The sequence below is a fragment of the Opisthorchis viverrini genome (genome assembly GCF_000715545.1).
Source record: "Opisthorchis viverrini unplaced genomic scaffold opera_v5_105, whole genome shotgun sequence".
Lineage (NCBI taxonomy): Eukaryota > Metazoa > Platyhelminthes > Trematoda > Opisthorchiida > Opisthorchiidae > Opisthorchis > Opisthorchis viverrini.
The window spans coordinates 819,976-832,782 of NW_008751759.1; the positions used below are offsets into that span (position 1 = coordinate 819,976).

A 12,807-nucleotide genomic window follows, 5' to 3' on the forward strand; every position below is an offset into this window, starting at 1 on the left:
AAGCCCTGTTCGTTGTGAAAGTCAGCGTGATTAACGCCCTGTACGAATACCGCGTGTCCGTGAGTCAACCGTTCTTGATATGCACACTCTCTCTGGGAAATTAGAGCAAATCAGGCGTATCCCTTCCATACGCATATGTGTGCGGCTGGCTGTCTTTGGTTTGAAACGGCTTCAGGTAGGATGGTGCTTTCTAGGAAGTATCAACCTGCTGAAAGAGACAGTTTTTCTGTAACAGTGAGCTGAAAGAGACAGTTTTTCTGTGAGTAACAGTGAGCTAGTGTCAATACGATATCCTTGTGCCGACTGACCATACACAACTAACCGGAGTGCCGGTCACCACTGCGGCCGCTATCTCAGCGTTTCGTGCACTCTTCTCCACGACAGATCACTTCTTTTCTCTGGTCCTATCGGATCGTCCTTAAGGTGCGAGTTCCTTCAATCGACAGCTCATGTCATCTCAGTCAATTGTCGTTGAACAAGTTGAACTTTTACAGATTGTAGGCACTTGCATAAAATGCGGAATTCACATTAGGCTGTTTGGTCGTTTCGGACTTTGCCAGACGCAGTAATCACGCCATTCTGCTCCGCTAGACTTATGTATTGGATACGTCCCGCTTTCGCCTGTGGAAGAACAGCACAACTGAATTGGCTGTTGAAAGTCCGGGGCCCAACCATCTGATGATGAGCGCCATTCGAGGTTATAATCAAGCCCATTGTTCAATACCTCTTTGGTATGGCTCACCAGGGTGCACGCACAAGTGCACATGAACTATTCAACCGAGTTTGGTTTGGCAAACAATCTGACTACTCACGAGTAGTTAGGCAGTATGCACAAAGTGTTAAGTGTACAGGTGGTAGAATGCAGTCGTGTGAACTTTATAGAACAAGGGCTAATTAATCAGTCATTCAAACATTCTCCATTTTACTACGTAACGAGCAGCATAGGTACTTAATCAGAGAAGCCCAGCCCCAGAAGCAGTGAATCGATCTCTTCTTGGTAGTGACGTCACGTTGGGACCAGATTTCCACATCCGATGAGATAACAAAATTGTGAAAGTTTTCAACTAATATCTATATAATTTTTCTCATTATTGATTAGAAACCTCTTTGAACTGACGAACAATCTGGATAACATCAAGGTGAGATCTCGGAAACAATTTTCCTACAGACTTTGGTACACTGTTTACCAGTGTATGTGTCCATGAGAAAGTTGACTATTTATCTTCCGTTCACTCACTAGTGATTTTCAACCAAATTCAAATCAGTCAATCGATTCGAATCAATCAATTCAACTTCCCGGGTGTAAACAAGCCAATGACACTGCTATGGGAAGTTCTTTGGGCCTAACATTATCACATATCTTCATGGGGATGAGTGATTAAAGGTTGTTAATGTAGTTTCCAAACCTATGTTGATGACATTTCCGATGTTGCTGACTTACAGGATTTCCAGTTCTCCTTGGACACATTCAACTCTACTGACCCCAGCATCCGTGTTACATCTGAGTGTGAATCGAATGTCTCCGTTTATCGTATACATTTAGTTGTAAACGTAAGGACTTAGTGGGTAATGGCACCGGTCCGTCCGTAGTCCAAACCCGACCTTTGCTTCTCCTGTCTAGGTTCGATCAAACTGACGGTATCTCGTCACTCGTACTTCCTTCGGGTGGTATATCAGCTAGGCACCAAAAGGGTGCTCTAGTTGAACCAAAACTGCGGACGGGTTCCTGCAATGTTCTGTCTAGTATGAGAACATGTTCAAACGGTCAGCCTAATGACAGTTATCGACAACCCAATAACTCATAAATAAGGGCCGGTGAAGACGTTTTGCTATAAAGCGAGGATACTATGCAGAGGAAGAGAAAGAACGGCTATCCAGAGCACTGAAAAGAGATTCACTTTGGAATCGGAGCTCAACCAGCCGCGGTTCGACCACGAGGAGACAACTGGACAGTCCTTTAGCCTATAACCAATCATTTGAGCTTCGTCTTTTATACCGCCTCTGAAAGCGACTATTAGAGGGTCTACTCTGCACAACAGTGTTCCTAGACACTCGAACACGTGTGCCTCACATGTAGTCTACAAGTTCTGCCCCAGATGCGCAGACGTCTAAATTGGCAAGACAGGCAGATGTCCAATGGAACGTGTGCCAGAAAACACTCTAGATTATGAAATCCGGACCTCATCATGACAAACGTTGGCTTGCCAGCCAGATCTGTGCTAGATACTGCCCACGGATGGCTCAAGTGGTTAGAGTGCGAATTTACTGACCGGAAGGTCCGTGGTTCGAACCCGACCTCTGCTTCTCGACTTCCCCTGTCTAGGCTTGGGCAACCTGACAGTATCCCAGCCCTCGTGCTTCTTTTGGGTGGCATGGCAGCTAAGCACCGGAAGAATGTTACAGTTGTACAATTTATTTTTTCAAATTTTGTCTACTGCCCACCGAACTGACTGGACCGACCGCATCCTGTCACAAAGCACCATTCCCAAGATCTTAGCGGTGGTCAAAGCGTTACTGATCGAATCTGACCGGTCTCACTCGACGGAATATCAGTGGCTCACTCTGAATGATCGGCCAACACTGTGGTATTAATGTGAACCACTTTGATGAGACTGGACGCACGGTGAGACAATCTACGTTGTGCTTGCATTAACTTGGCCCTCTTGACATCGAATCCATATAGAAAAATTTATTTTCTCATGGCTTCTCATGGTCAATGCTTTAGTAAAATTACAAATTAGACAAGATTTCCATTACATCAGCCAAACACACCATTTTTCAGATATTCAATCATGAAGGGTGGATGATTGGCGTTGGGTATCCGTGGAGAAAGCGCATCTTATGATACTTCAGAAGGTGGCTCCCATCTAGACACCTCTTGATGCCCGACCGTCTTGAAACATGTACAAGGTTCCCTTCACGGTCAATAACGACTATCGCGGATTGAGCAGGATTTTGGTGATCTTTCCAGTTGATCTTTGCACCCATGGGAAATAGTCGGTCTCTCCGATCAGCCTTCTTCTGTTTGGTGCATTCCCGAGGACCCTGAGCGACAGTTATCCAACAGATTGAGGACTTCTGGTGAGTGGAGGAAAGTTGACGGGGTCAAGTAAATCTGCGCTAAAAAGCCGAAGGCATTGTATTGCTGTTTCATCCTTATTGGGAAGCATCAGCAGTGCGATTCTCACAAACTTCCAGTGGGGATTTCGAAGCATGCGACCTTCCGACCGGTGGTTGAACACTTGACAGGTTGCGCAGTTGCAGAAATCCCATCACTAGGTCACGTATTGACTAGCTCCTCCGGTGATAACTTCCCAGAATGTATAGACTTGGTACACTACTCATAAGGTTGCTGAAAACTTTTCGACAACCCACGACCGGTTCCGTCCTTCTTGGGGCACATCAGGTAGGCGCAGTCCCCGAGTTTCCGTCAACCTAATGTTCTACTTGAAACCAAATTGCACGAACTTAGCGAAATACACTCATTTGAAAACTAATTTGGTTTTGACGGGAGACTCACCTGGAACTCAGCTGAATTTTTCGTTTATATTGTCCCTAAGCACCAGGCCGCCCCATGTTTCAGTTCCTACGATATTCGAGATATTGCCAATCATGCACATTCGTAATGCACTACTCATAAGGTTGCTGAAAATTCTTCCACCGGTTTCGCCCTCCTTAGAGCTGATCTGGTAGTCACAATCGTCGAGTTTCCGTCAACCTTATGTTTTATTTGAATTATAAAAAGAAATTCAGCTGGGTTCCAGGCGAGTGTCTCATAAAACCAAATTCGTTTGCAAGTGAGTGTTTTACGCTAATTCACAGAATGTAGTTACACTCGTTTTGAGAGATTAGTCTACTTCCAGGCTAATTACTGAGTAGTACTCAGTGCTTAAGCAAGATTGGAGCATCTAGCCGGCTATTCCGGTTTCACTTTCCACCTGCGTTGCCCGTGCTGTACGAACAGAGGTGACTGAACTGAAGAACGGCTGACCCCAAGAAGTCCAACAACCGGAAGGTAGAAATACCTAGACTGAGCAGGATCCTTTGCTTGGTACCATAATCTGCCGTGTCACAGGGATAACTGCGTGTTGACAGCTTCCTTCTTGCACAGATCACAGTGGTCCATCGCCGATGAAAATATCAGTTCATCAGGTTGGTCGTTGGTATGTTTTCAAGGCCTGTCGCTGCGGTTCCGGAAGTCTCACCAAGAAGCGTTCTGGTCGGCTTTGTAGACCACGTGCATTTTGACGCCCATCAGAACATCAACCAGAGCATCTTAGTGGATTATCATCTACATACCTCTGTATTATATTTTATCTCAGAGCACACTCATCCACATAGCGGAACCAGTAAGTTTTTCACCTATAACAGTTTCCGAGTACTAGAATCTTGTCGATTCTTAACGTTACTCGTTTCGTGATGCACTGCGAGCTCATGTTCTACTAAATTCTGACCAGTTTAAAGATTATAGGCCTCTTGTTATACCCCTAAGGGGTCTTGTGTTGTGAGTTTGTGTACTTTTATGGAACCCAAAACCACCCTAGGGCCGACGCAAATCTTGGCTGGGAAACCCCAGATTCCGAGTGTCTTTTTTTCCTGTGGGAAACCTGTTTTCAAATTATGATGTAATCTCTGTTGATTAGATGAAATATACACGGCTTATCAATGCTGAATGAGGCAGACAACGTTCGCCAACTAGCGTCCTCAGAATTGTAACCCAGGAAGTCATCTGACGAACAAATCGCACCAAAGTTTGGCGCACAGTATTCGCACAATGGAATTGAATTTTAGAAAGCTGTGACGTGTCCCTGAATGACTAAAGTAACTGGGAAATTGACTTTAGAATACCAGTCCAAACTTTTGAGCCTCATTTTGGGCATCCCGGGGTCACAGCAATGCTGGGAAATTATTTCACCAAACTTTTCCGCCAGATGTATGATAGCTTCAGTGGACAATGAAATTTGGTGAGCTGAAAAAATATGGGCGTATAATAGGATGGTTTTTAGTTTGAGCAACAAAATGCAACATTTTGGCGCAATAAGTTTTACTCCACTTGTAAACGTCTTACAGCTAAGAGCATTGTGCGGCTAATGGTCCCCTAAAGCTTTCAGATAAACGTCACATCCACTGTCATATTCACGTCACATTCATTGTCTTTTCGGTAAACAGGCAATTAAACTGCCCTGAAACTGGAGAAGGGTTCTATTGAAACGACGGTGGTGGAGCTGCCCATCACTTTCCAAGACCCCTAAAAGAATAGCGTCAGATTTTGTTCCTTCGGCCGGATGACTATCCCTTTCAAACGAATGCTGTACATGTGTCCTTCGTATCTCGCAGAGACCTACGAGCAATCGGGGAATTAGCAAACAGATTCTAGGCGTTCATGGCGCCACCTGATTGGCGGATCGGTAAATCGACACAACCAGGGTCGTCACTGGATCGTCACTTCAGGTATCCAGGCATCCAACTATTCACACCTCTCAAGGTCAAACGTGACAAACCATGCGCTGGCGATGTACGGAGTTCATATACCGTGTGGATCATGTGCGCCTGCAAAATGCACAGTCGGTGATCGTCAGTGAACCCCAACTGCCCCCCACATCTTGGTCGTTCCTTCGTTCTCGAATCGTCAGAATAATCCATTTACGTTTTTCTTTCTATTCGGTCTGGAAGCCGAGTTGGAAGTTTACGCATTAGATTGATCACTCGGAGTTTCCCCCCAGTAGACGTTTACGGAAAGATCAGGTTTGTGTGTAGCTATGTAGCCTTGACGGAAATTTGGAGGTGGAATACCGCATTCTACGTTCAGCGTGTGTGTGTGTGTATTTGAACTGGGGCGCAGGAAAAACAGGGTTCTGTGACTTCTACGACACTATAAACCATATACGGATAAGTGTGGACGCCCTTATCAGTGAACCTCCAGGATTCTAGACCAAAATGAACGCTCTTCGACTCCTGTTTGAGGATTATGGCCATGATTGTCAAAAGACCAAGGCTGGTCAGCTCGATAGAGCGGTGAATAGGAGATTAGGCTAACCATCTTTGAACACACGCGGTATTATTCCCATAAGACTATGTGAATAACCTTTTGCAGGAAAGGTCCCCGTATCAGATACATTAGGCAGTATGTAGTGGGCCGGAATTTTCCTCACCAGTTCACAGTATGAAAGAGATTACGAAACGTTTGGGTGCTGTCGGTGATGGGGACCACGTGATCCTGACTGCGCCTCGTTGGAAGAGCTGAAATATGTGGATGCCAACCGATGTCAGTGGTGATTTTGTTGCCAGTTTTTATCCAGGTTACCCAAATGAGTGTCTGCACGTGTAGGCACCTCGAAATGATTGTATTAGGGTAGCTGTAAGTCTCCTGTGTCCACTTCACAAGAAAGTTTTCAAATAAATCATGGTTGAACGGCAGCGAAGCATCAGCGTTGAAAACTGATGTCAATGATGATGATGATGATGATGATGATGATGATGATGATGATGATGATGATGATGATGATGATGATGATGCTGATGAAGATAATGATGATGATGATGATAATGATGATGGTAATGGTGATGAGGATGTTGATGATGGTGGTGTCGATGATGATGATAATAATAATTATGTTGATGATGATGGTGATGTTGATGATGATGACGATGATGGTGATGATGGTGATGATGTATCCACTATGCAACAGAGCTTGCAAGGGGAACAAGTTAAATCTATCTTCCAGCTAGCCTAGCATCTTAAGAGATAACATATGCTCTCTAAGTGCTACATAAACGCACGCAGGTAGCGAGCGAGTACCGAGCCCATTGCGCTGTATCCACTATGCAACAGAGCTTGCAAGGAGAACAAGGTAAATCTATCTTCCAGCTAGCCTAGCACGTTAAGAGATAACATATGCTCTCTAAATGCTATATAAACGCACGCAGGTAGGGAGCGAGTACCCAGCCCATTGGGAACTGATGAAATCTCCTCATGTGGTGGGAAAATGCTTCCAAGTTAATTGCCAGACTAGGAGAGCAGGTCAGATTGGTCATCCGCTCAAAACCATTGAAGGGGCTTCCAATTCGTTTCCTAAATATTGTCACGAGTTTTCTGTCTCCTAGGAGGAACAGTTCGAGTCAAATAGTCATTGTAAGCAAACGTAAGTCTATGGTTTCCCAAAAAGATCAAAGCGAAGTAGGCGCAGAAAATTCTACTCATGGTGTACAGGGAAAGGTGGTACATGTCTCCGTCGCCTGAGAAAGCCCATCCTTGACGAGTTAAGAGCACCCACTTCAACAACTTTCGTCAAGATCGACCTAACTCCGGTTTGGGAACCGCGGACAACCCTGAGCGCGGAGTGATTGTATGGAGTGAAAATAAGCAGAAGTATGGTGGGGATGATTGCTCCGTCGTCATCATCTCAGCCCGATGCGTCATCGATTTTGATGTTGATTTATTGATTCATTTTACATCGAGGGTTTTCGTTTCCTTAATCCGCCAAGACCGTTGTTGGACTGGGGATTCCCGAGGTCACAGTCTACTCACGATAATTTTATGTTTGGTATATGGCTTTGGGTGTACATCTTTGCCACTGAATCGCACCCCAGACCCAGTATGACGGACTCTTTCCACCTGATGTGTGAGTCTTGACTGTGCTAGCGCTTACCGTGCCTTGAAAAGCATTCAACATTGTTTTTCTCCTACGTCGGAAATCGTTTCATCTGACTGAAACTATTTGTCGCACGCCTTCGAATGGCCAGTTTCCTTCTTTTTTCCCACAATGCTATCCAGTTTATCATTATACATGTATCACTCGCATTCATGTTAAAATTCAAAAACAGACGATCGTGTAAATCGGACTGCTTTATTGTGAATAGTTTTCCCATACGGGGTTGACAGTTTACGGGGGATTAAGGAAAGAATAACTCGGGCGGGTTACCGCTTTATCCGTTCTTCCCTTAGCAAAAACAAAACAGTGAGGTTGATAAATGGAAAAATAGCCAGTGCCCACAGCAATCGCGGTTGGTGTGTTAACCTTTTTAAGGCATCTGATGAAGCTAGATTGGATAGAATGGAAAGGCGGGAATTTGAAATTTGAATTGTACTGTATGCGGTGTTGAATTCACAGTTGCATGGAACTATTAGACAACTACATGACCATACGATTTGAATTCGCCGGCTGAGTGGTGAGTGACTGAGTGTCAAGGTGCGGGCTGATCACGTGTTGAACAGCCGCTCGTGGGCGAAAGTTCAAGTCTTCAACTACTTGCCTCGTGGGTTCAAATCTCCCTCTTGACGACTTCTGATAAAGATGAAACTGCGGTACAGTGCTTCGTGGCTTGATTTCACTTACATCAAGAAATCTTAATGGAAAAAATGAGACAATCATTTTTTTCAAATCACTTGGATTCTGTCCGCCATATGTGGCGATCCCTACCGGAGGTAGAGAACTAGGATTAAAAGGGCTGTTGACGCCTCTAAAATGAAGATTACTATTATGGAAGACGGTCTCCTTCATGCAATCTTAGCACCTCGAACCCCGGTCTGAATAGCCGATTAACAGCTTGGTGCGCTTGACCAAACGAGAAAAGTCAATAAACGTGCGAATCGGCTGCTCTATTGATCACTGTCGCCTACAAGTGGTCAAAAGTGATCCTAAGAATACAACTCATCTGTCAAGGACGAGTGAAGAACAACCAATGAAATCTGCCTCAACAACGAACGAAAACGGTTATTCAATTGGCTGTTATATAGTCCCGTTACGTTCTCCTGTTGGTTCTCCTAATAATTACTCTTGGCGAAAAATCGATACTATATTTCGACAGAAGACAGGAATACCTAGTACTCGGCACGAGAACGAACACTCAACAAACTTGAAGGATTGCTTCATAGAACTTTTTCTAGGGCTCAAATTTCCAAGTAGATGACTGTAATTAATGTCTATCGACGAGGAATGTTGCGTAACCAACATGGACGCGTTGGAATGAAACTCGATTGGGTGGCTATCGAAATGATCCAGCTAATGAAAGTCGTAAATACGGCTGTTTAAAAATGCAGTGTCTTTCGGATTGGATACATCCTATAACAACCCTCTGTCCCGTCAACTTTGTATTCACTGATTAATTAATGAAACTTCATAGAATTCGCAAGAACAAACCTTCCGTGCGATTTTGAATTCGAACCGCAGGCCGAATCGATTCATGGTGCTTTTTTCTAATTTGAGTGTGCGTCCGTAATCCGGGCCGTGGACTGCATTTCCGTTCTATCCGGGATCAACTGTTGGAATGCACACAGCTACAGACTACCTTCCTCTATGTGTTCTCTTCGGCAACTGACAGTGGATACTTTCATGGGAAATGACTGTACCACTTTTAGCCTGTTAACATTCTCCCAACGTCCAGTGTAGATACTCTTTGTGGTACATCACCCATGCGACGGTGCGCAAAGCGTGTCTTATCGCCATAAATGTTTAAAGAAGTAAAGTGAACTCCAGTTTAAGCACTGAATCTTCATGACTTTATCTGGCCCCAATATCGATCGTTTTGGTCCCCTTGAGACACTCGACAGTTTGGATATACCAATAAATGCTATCCAAGGTTTTACTTCCGGCATCGCAAATCCCCTCTTGTGTGCTGCATCGTCTTAACTGTGGTCCGCTTTCACAATGTTTTCGATGGATTTTCTGAAAGTTGGTCAGGTAATAGTCCATTGCCCTTTCAGTACCGCTCGCTAGCGCACGTGATTTCCAGTTTACTCGTGGCTGGTTGCAAACGAAACACATCACTCAAGCATGAAAACGTTTGCCCATTCAGACGTCATAATTCGGGCGCTTTCGGCGTGCGCTGGTTGAGGATCAGTAGTAATACGGTCGCTTACAGTGTAAGGTAAAGCATATATCATGTCATTTGTAACGCGATGATGAATGATACCATCTACTAGTTATCTTTAGCCGTCAGAACCAGCTATTGAGGCTCACAAAAACACAATAAACATAGTGGTTGGAAACTGGCTTGCAAAGTTGCCTCACCATGCGAGGATAGATCGTCAGTGTGTGGCTCCATTTCTACTTGCGTCCATAAAGTTTCTAAAGAACAGCTAATGTCCGCACCGCGATTGGTAATTTCTGAATTATCTTCAGCGTGATCTGATTGGACCTTTCGGATTTCGTTTTGAGTTGTGAGTTGATTATCTTGCATCTGGTTGGTTCTCCGCGTAGCTCCATTACGGTAGTTCTCTCCGTTTATTTCAATCGGTCCATTCCATTCTGCGTTGCGTTCCATGTCATCTAACTAGTTCGTTTGCTATTTCTGTTTGACTGTGCTCTTGACGGATCCATAAGTTACCTTCAGAAAGTTCATAAGGTCTTCGACTGAGGTACTGAGTTTGTTCTCACTCAACAGCACACTGGCAATGTCTCTTCAAGTAGAGACGAAAAGCCTGCAAGTGAATTTGCAAGTTCGGGGAACATATCGATTGCCACGTGATCAATGACTAATCCCGAGTGTATCACCAAACATGAGTCTATCAGGAATAGTGCGGTAGCAACATTACCGGACGAAATGTACTCACGTTTTATCGCAGGAACAGTGGGACATTGCGGACTTCATATCGTTTGTGATTCCCCATTTGGTTTCCCCCGATTTAATGACATAAGAGCACCTGTCGTGATAGCGACAACAGATGTCCGTTTGCTTTTCAGGCCCCAAAGGCTTATTTCTGTCTTCATCAGTGTCTGGAAAAAAGACATCATTGAACAAGCATTGACCAATATGGAGTGCTCATCGACTACTTTGTGATATTAGTGAAATCTGGCCACATTGATTGAGGGAGAGTGAAATATGTACTCAGCAAAATGTCCACAAACTGGGACTTTGATGATCCTGTTGTACGTACAAGAATCTGTTGTTATCAGGCTTTAGGAAGCCTTTGATACTTCATTATTCTAATCGTAAGTTGCGTGAAAAAGGCTTTCATGAGAAACCCTTGTATTCTCCGTCGGAAGGCAAAGGCTTTCATGAGAATCCCTTGTATTCTACGTCGGAAGGCGAGATGGGTCAGTAGTTAGGGCGCGAATTTACTGACCGAAAGGTTCGTGGTTCGAACGTAACTTCTGCCTCCCGACTTCCCCTCTCTAGGCTTGGGTAACCTGACAGTATCCCAGCCCTCGCGTTTCCTTCTGGGGGTATGACAGCTACACAACGAAATCACTGTGCAGGTGTTTCATCCCTACTCAAAATTGTCGGCAGTACGCATTTCATCAAACTCCGTTTGAGAGTTTCGAACATGCAATCTTTCGGCTAACGAGTTGAAAATTTGACCGTTCTGCCGTGAGCGGCTGATCAGCAGTGCGATTCGTTCTCAGTTACAGAGGATACAACGCCGTTAATCCTTCTATCACAGAGACCACATCACTTGGTCACGTGTTGAATAGCTCCCCAGATGGAAGTTTCACTCAGCTAATAAGTTCAGTCTTCCTTTGGTCTACTTATATACCAAGTCAGATCTTATTCGTTTTTATGAGCACTGTTCAACCCTGTAACTAAAATGGATTCAGCTCAGAGCGACTGATATATCAAATATGGTGTCGGTACGTTGGCTCCTACTATTTCAACAGTAACTAGTGGTTGTGGTGAGATAAACTGCCGAAAAATCTGTCGGCAATGTTCATTCAGTGCCGGGGAAAAAAACAAACTAGTACCATTCACATCCACATTACTCTCGTCTAAACGGTACGTCCTTTGCAGGACAAGGGGACGACTGTTCCAACCAGAATGATGTCGCAACCACCCACATTTAATCGAGAATTGCCTAACCGGTTTCAGGCGTCTCCAACCTGATTGAGAATTCCTGACAGGTACATCAATCGACCGACGGAAATAACGTATGATACTGGGTTGACTCACATCACTCAGGCTTGAACGTGTTTACCTGCTCAAACGTGAAAATTCAGGTGCGTGCAGTGTGCGCTTGTGGAGTAGTGGAAACACACTTGCCTAGCATGTCAGATAAACGACACTACCAAGCAAATGCTCTTCTGATGAGCGAATGTGTCCACTACTTCTCCCCTATGTTGTGGAACTGCGACAGGATACCGTTAAACGAAGGGTGAATTGAGCATGTAATAATGAGAGGAGTTTATTGGACATGGAGAAGGCATACTATCGAGAGGCAAGTCCCACCATGATAGAACGATTTCGCTCAGCCCATTGGTTGCTTCTTCGGCGATGAGAATTTCACCTTGCGGACACTTTGCTATAACACTAGGGATACAAAATGGTGTCTGCTGCGGAATCTATTTTCTGTTCAAGCTTACTTGGACCACAGTGATTTGTATTCGGCGTGCCGACAAGGCCAAACAATGTATCACTGATAACGGACCCCAGCTCGGATAACCAACGTTTTCCCCTTTGGGTAGTCCGTCGCGCGGATTTGGCTTCATGGAACAGGCGGCAAGCCAACAGGATAGATTTGACAGAATATATGTTGAATTCGTGAACTGTAATGTTCAGTCTGCAGGAAAAAATGGAGCCGTCAAGGAGAGAATTAGAGCTGGAACAGAAGGGGTAAGCTAACGATTGTATTATAGTTTCTTCTACATTACTGCATAGTCTAACAAATCAAATGAGAACGCAGAAATATCTTCGGAAGTCACGTGATAGAGCCGATCGCTTCAGAGGAGTCACATTCTTAGGGACCATTTATCCATACCTTTGTCCGCAGGTCTAAAGCTCACTCATCGTAACCAAAATATCCATCATCATCATTATCATCATCATCATCATCATCAACAACAACATCAGCAGCAGCAGCATCAGCATCAGCAT

The 12,807-nt window shown here is 44.6% G+C and overlaps 1 protein-coding gene across 1 annotated transcript in view; it reads right to left on the minus strand.

The window, feature by feature from the left end:
- Window positions 1-7,883: 7,883 nt before the first annotated feature.
- The window catches only part of T265_05468 (hypothetical protein), a gene marked incomplete at both ends in the record, with an annotated part of 7,045 nt that continues 2,121 nt past the window's right edge, over window positions 7,884-12,807 (minus strand). Inside the window, 5 exons of the mRNA XM_009170479.1 lie at window positions 7,884-8,040; window positions 10,553-10,715; window positions 11,062-11,159; window positions 11,214-11,340; window positions 12,297-12,493. Of these exons, the coding sequence (XP_009168743.1) occupies window positions 7,884-8,040; window positions 10,553-10,715; window positions 11,062-11,159; window positions 11,214-11,340; window positions 12,297-12,493 (742 nt within the window). The remainder of the gene's footprint in view (window positions 8,041-10,552; window positions 10,716-11,061; window positions 11,160-11,213; window positions 11,341-12,296; window positions 12,494-12,807) is intronic.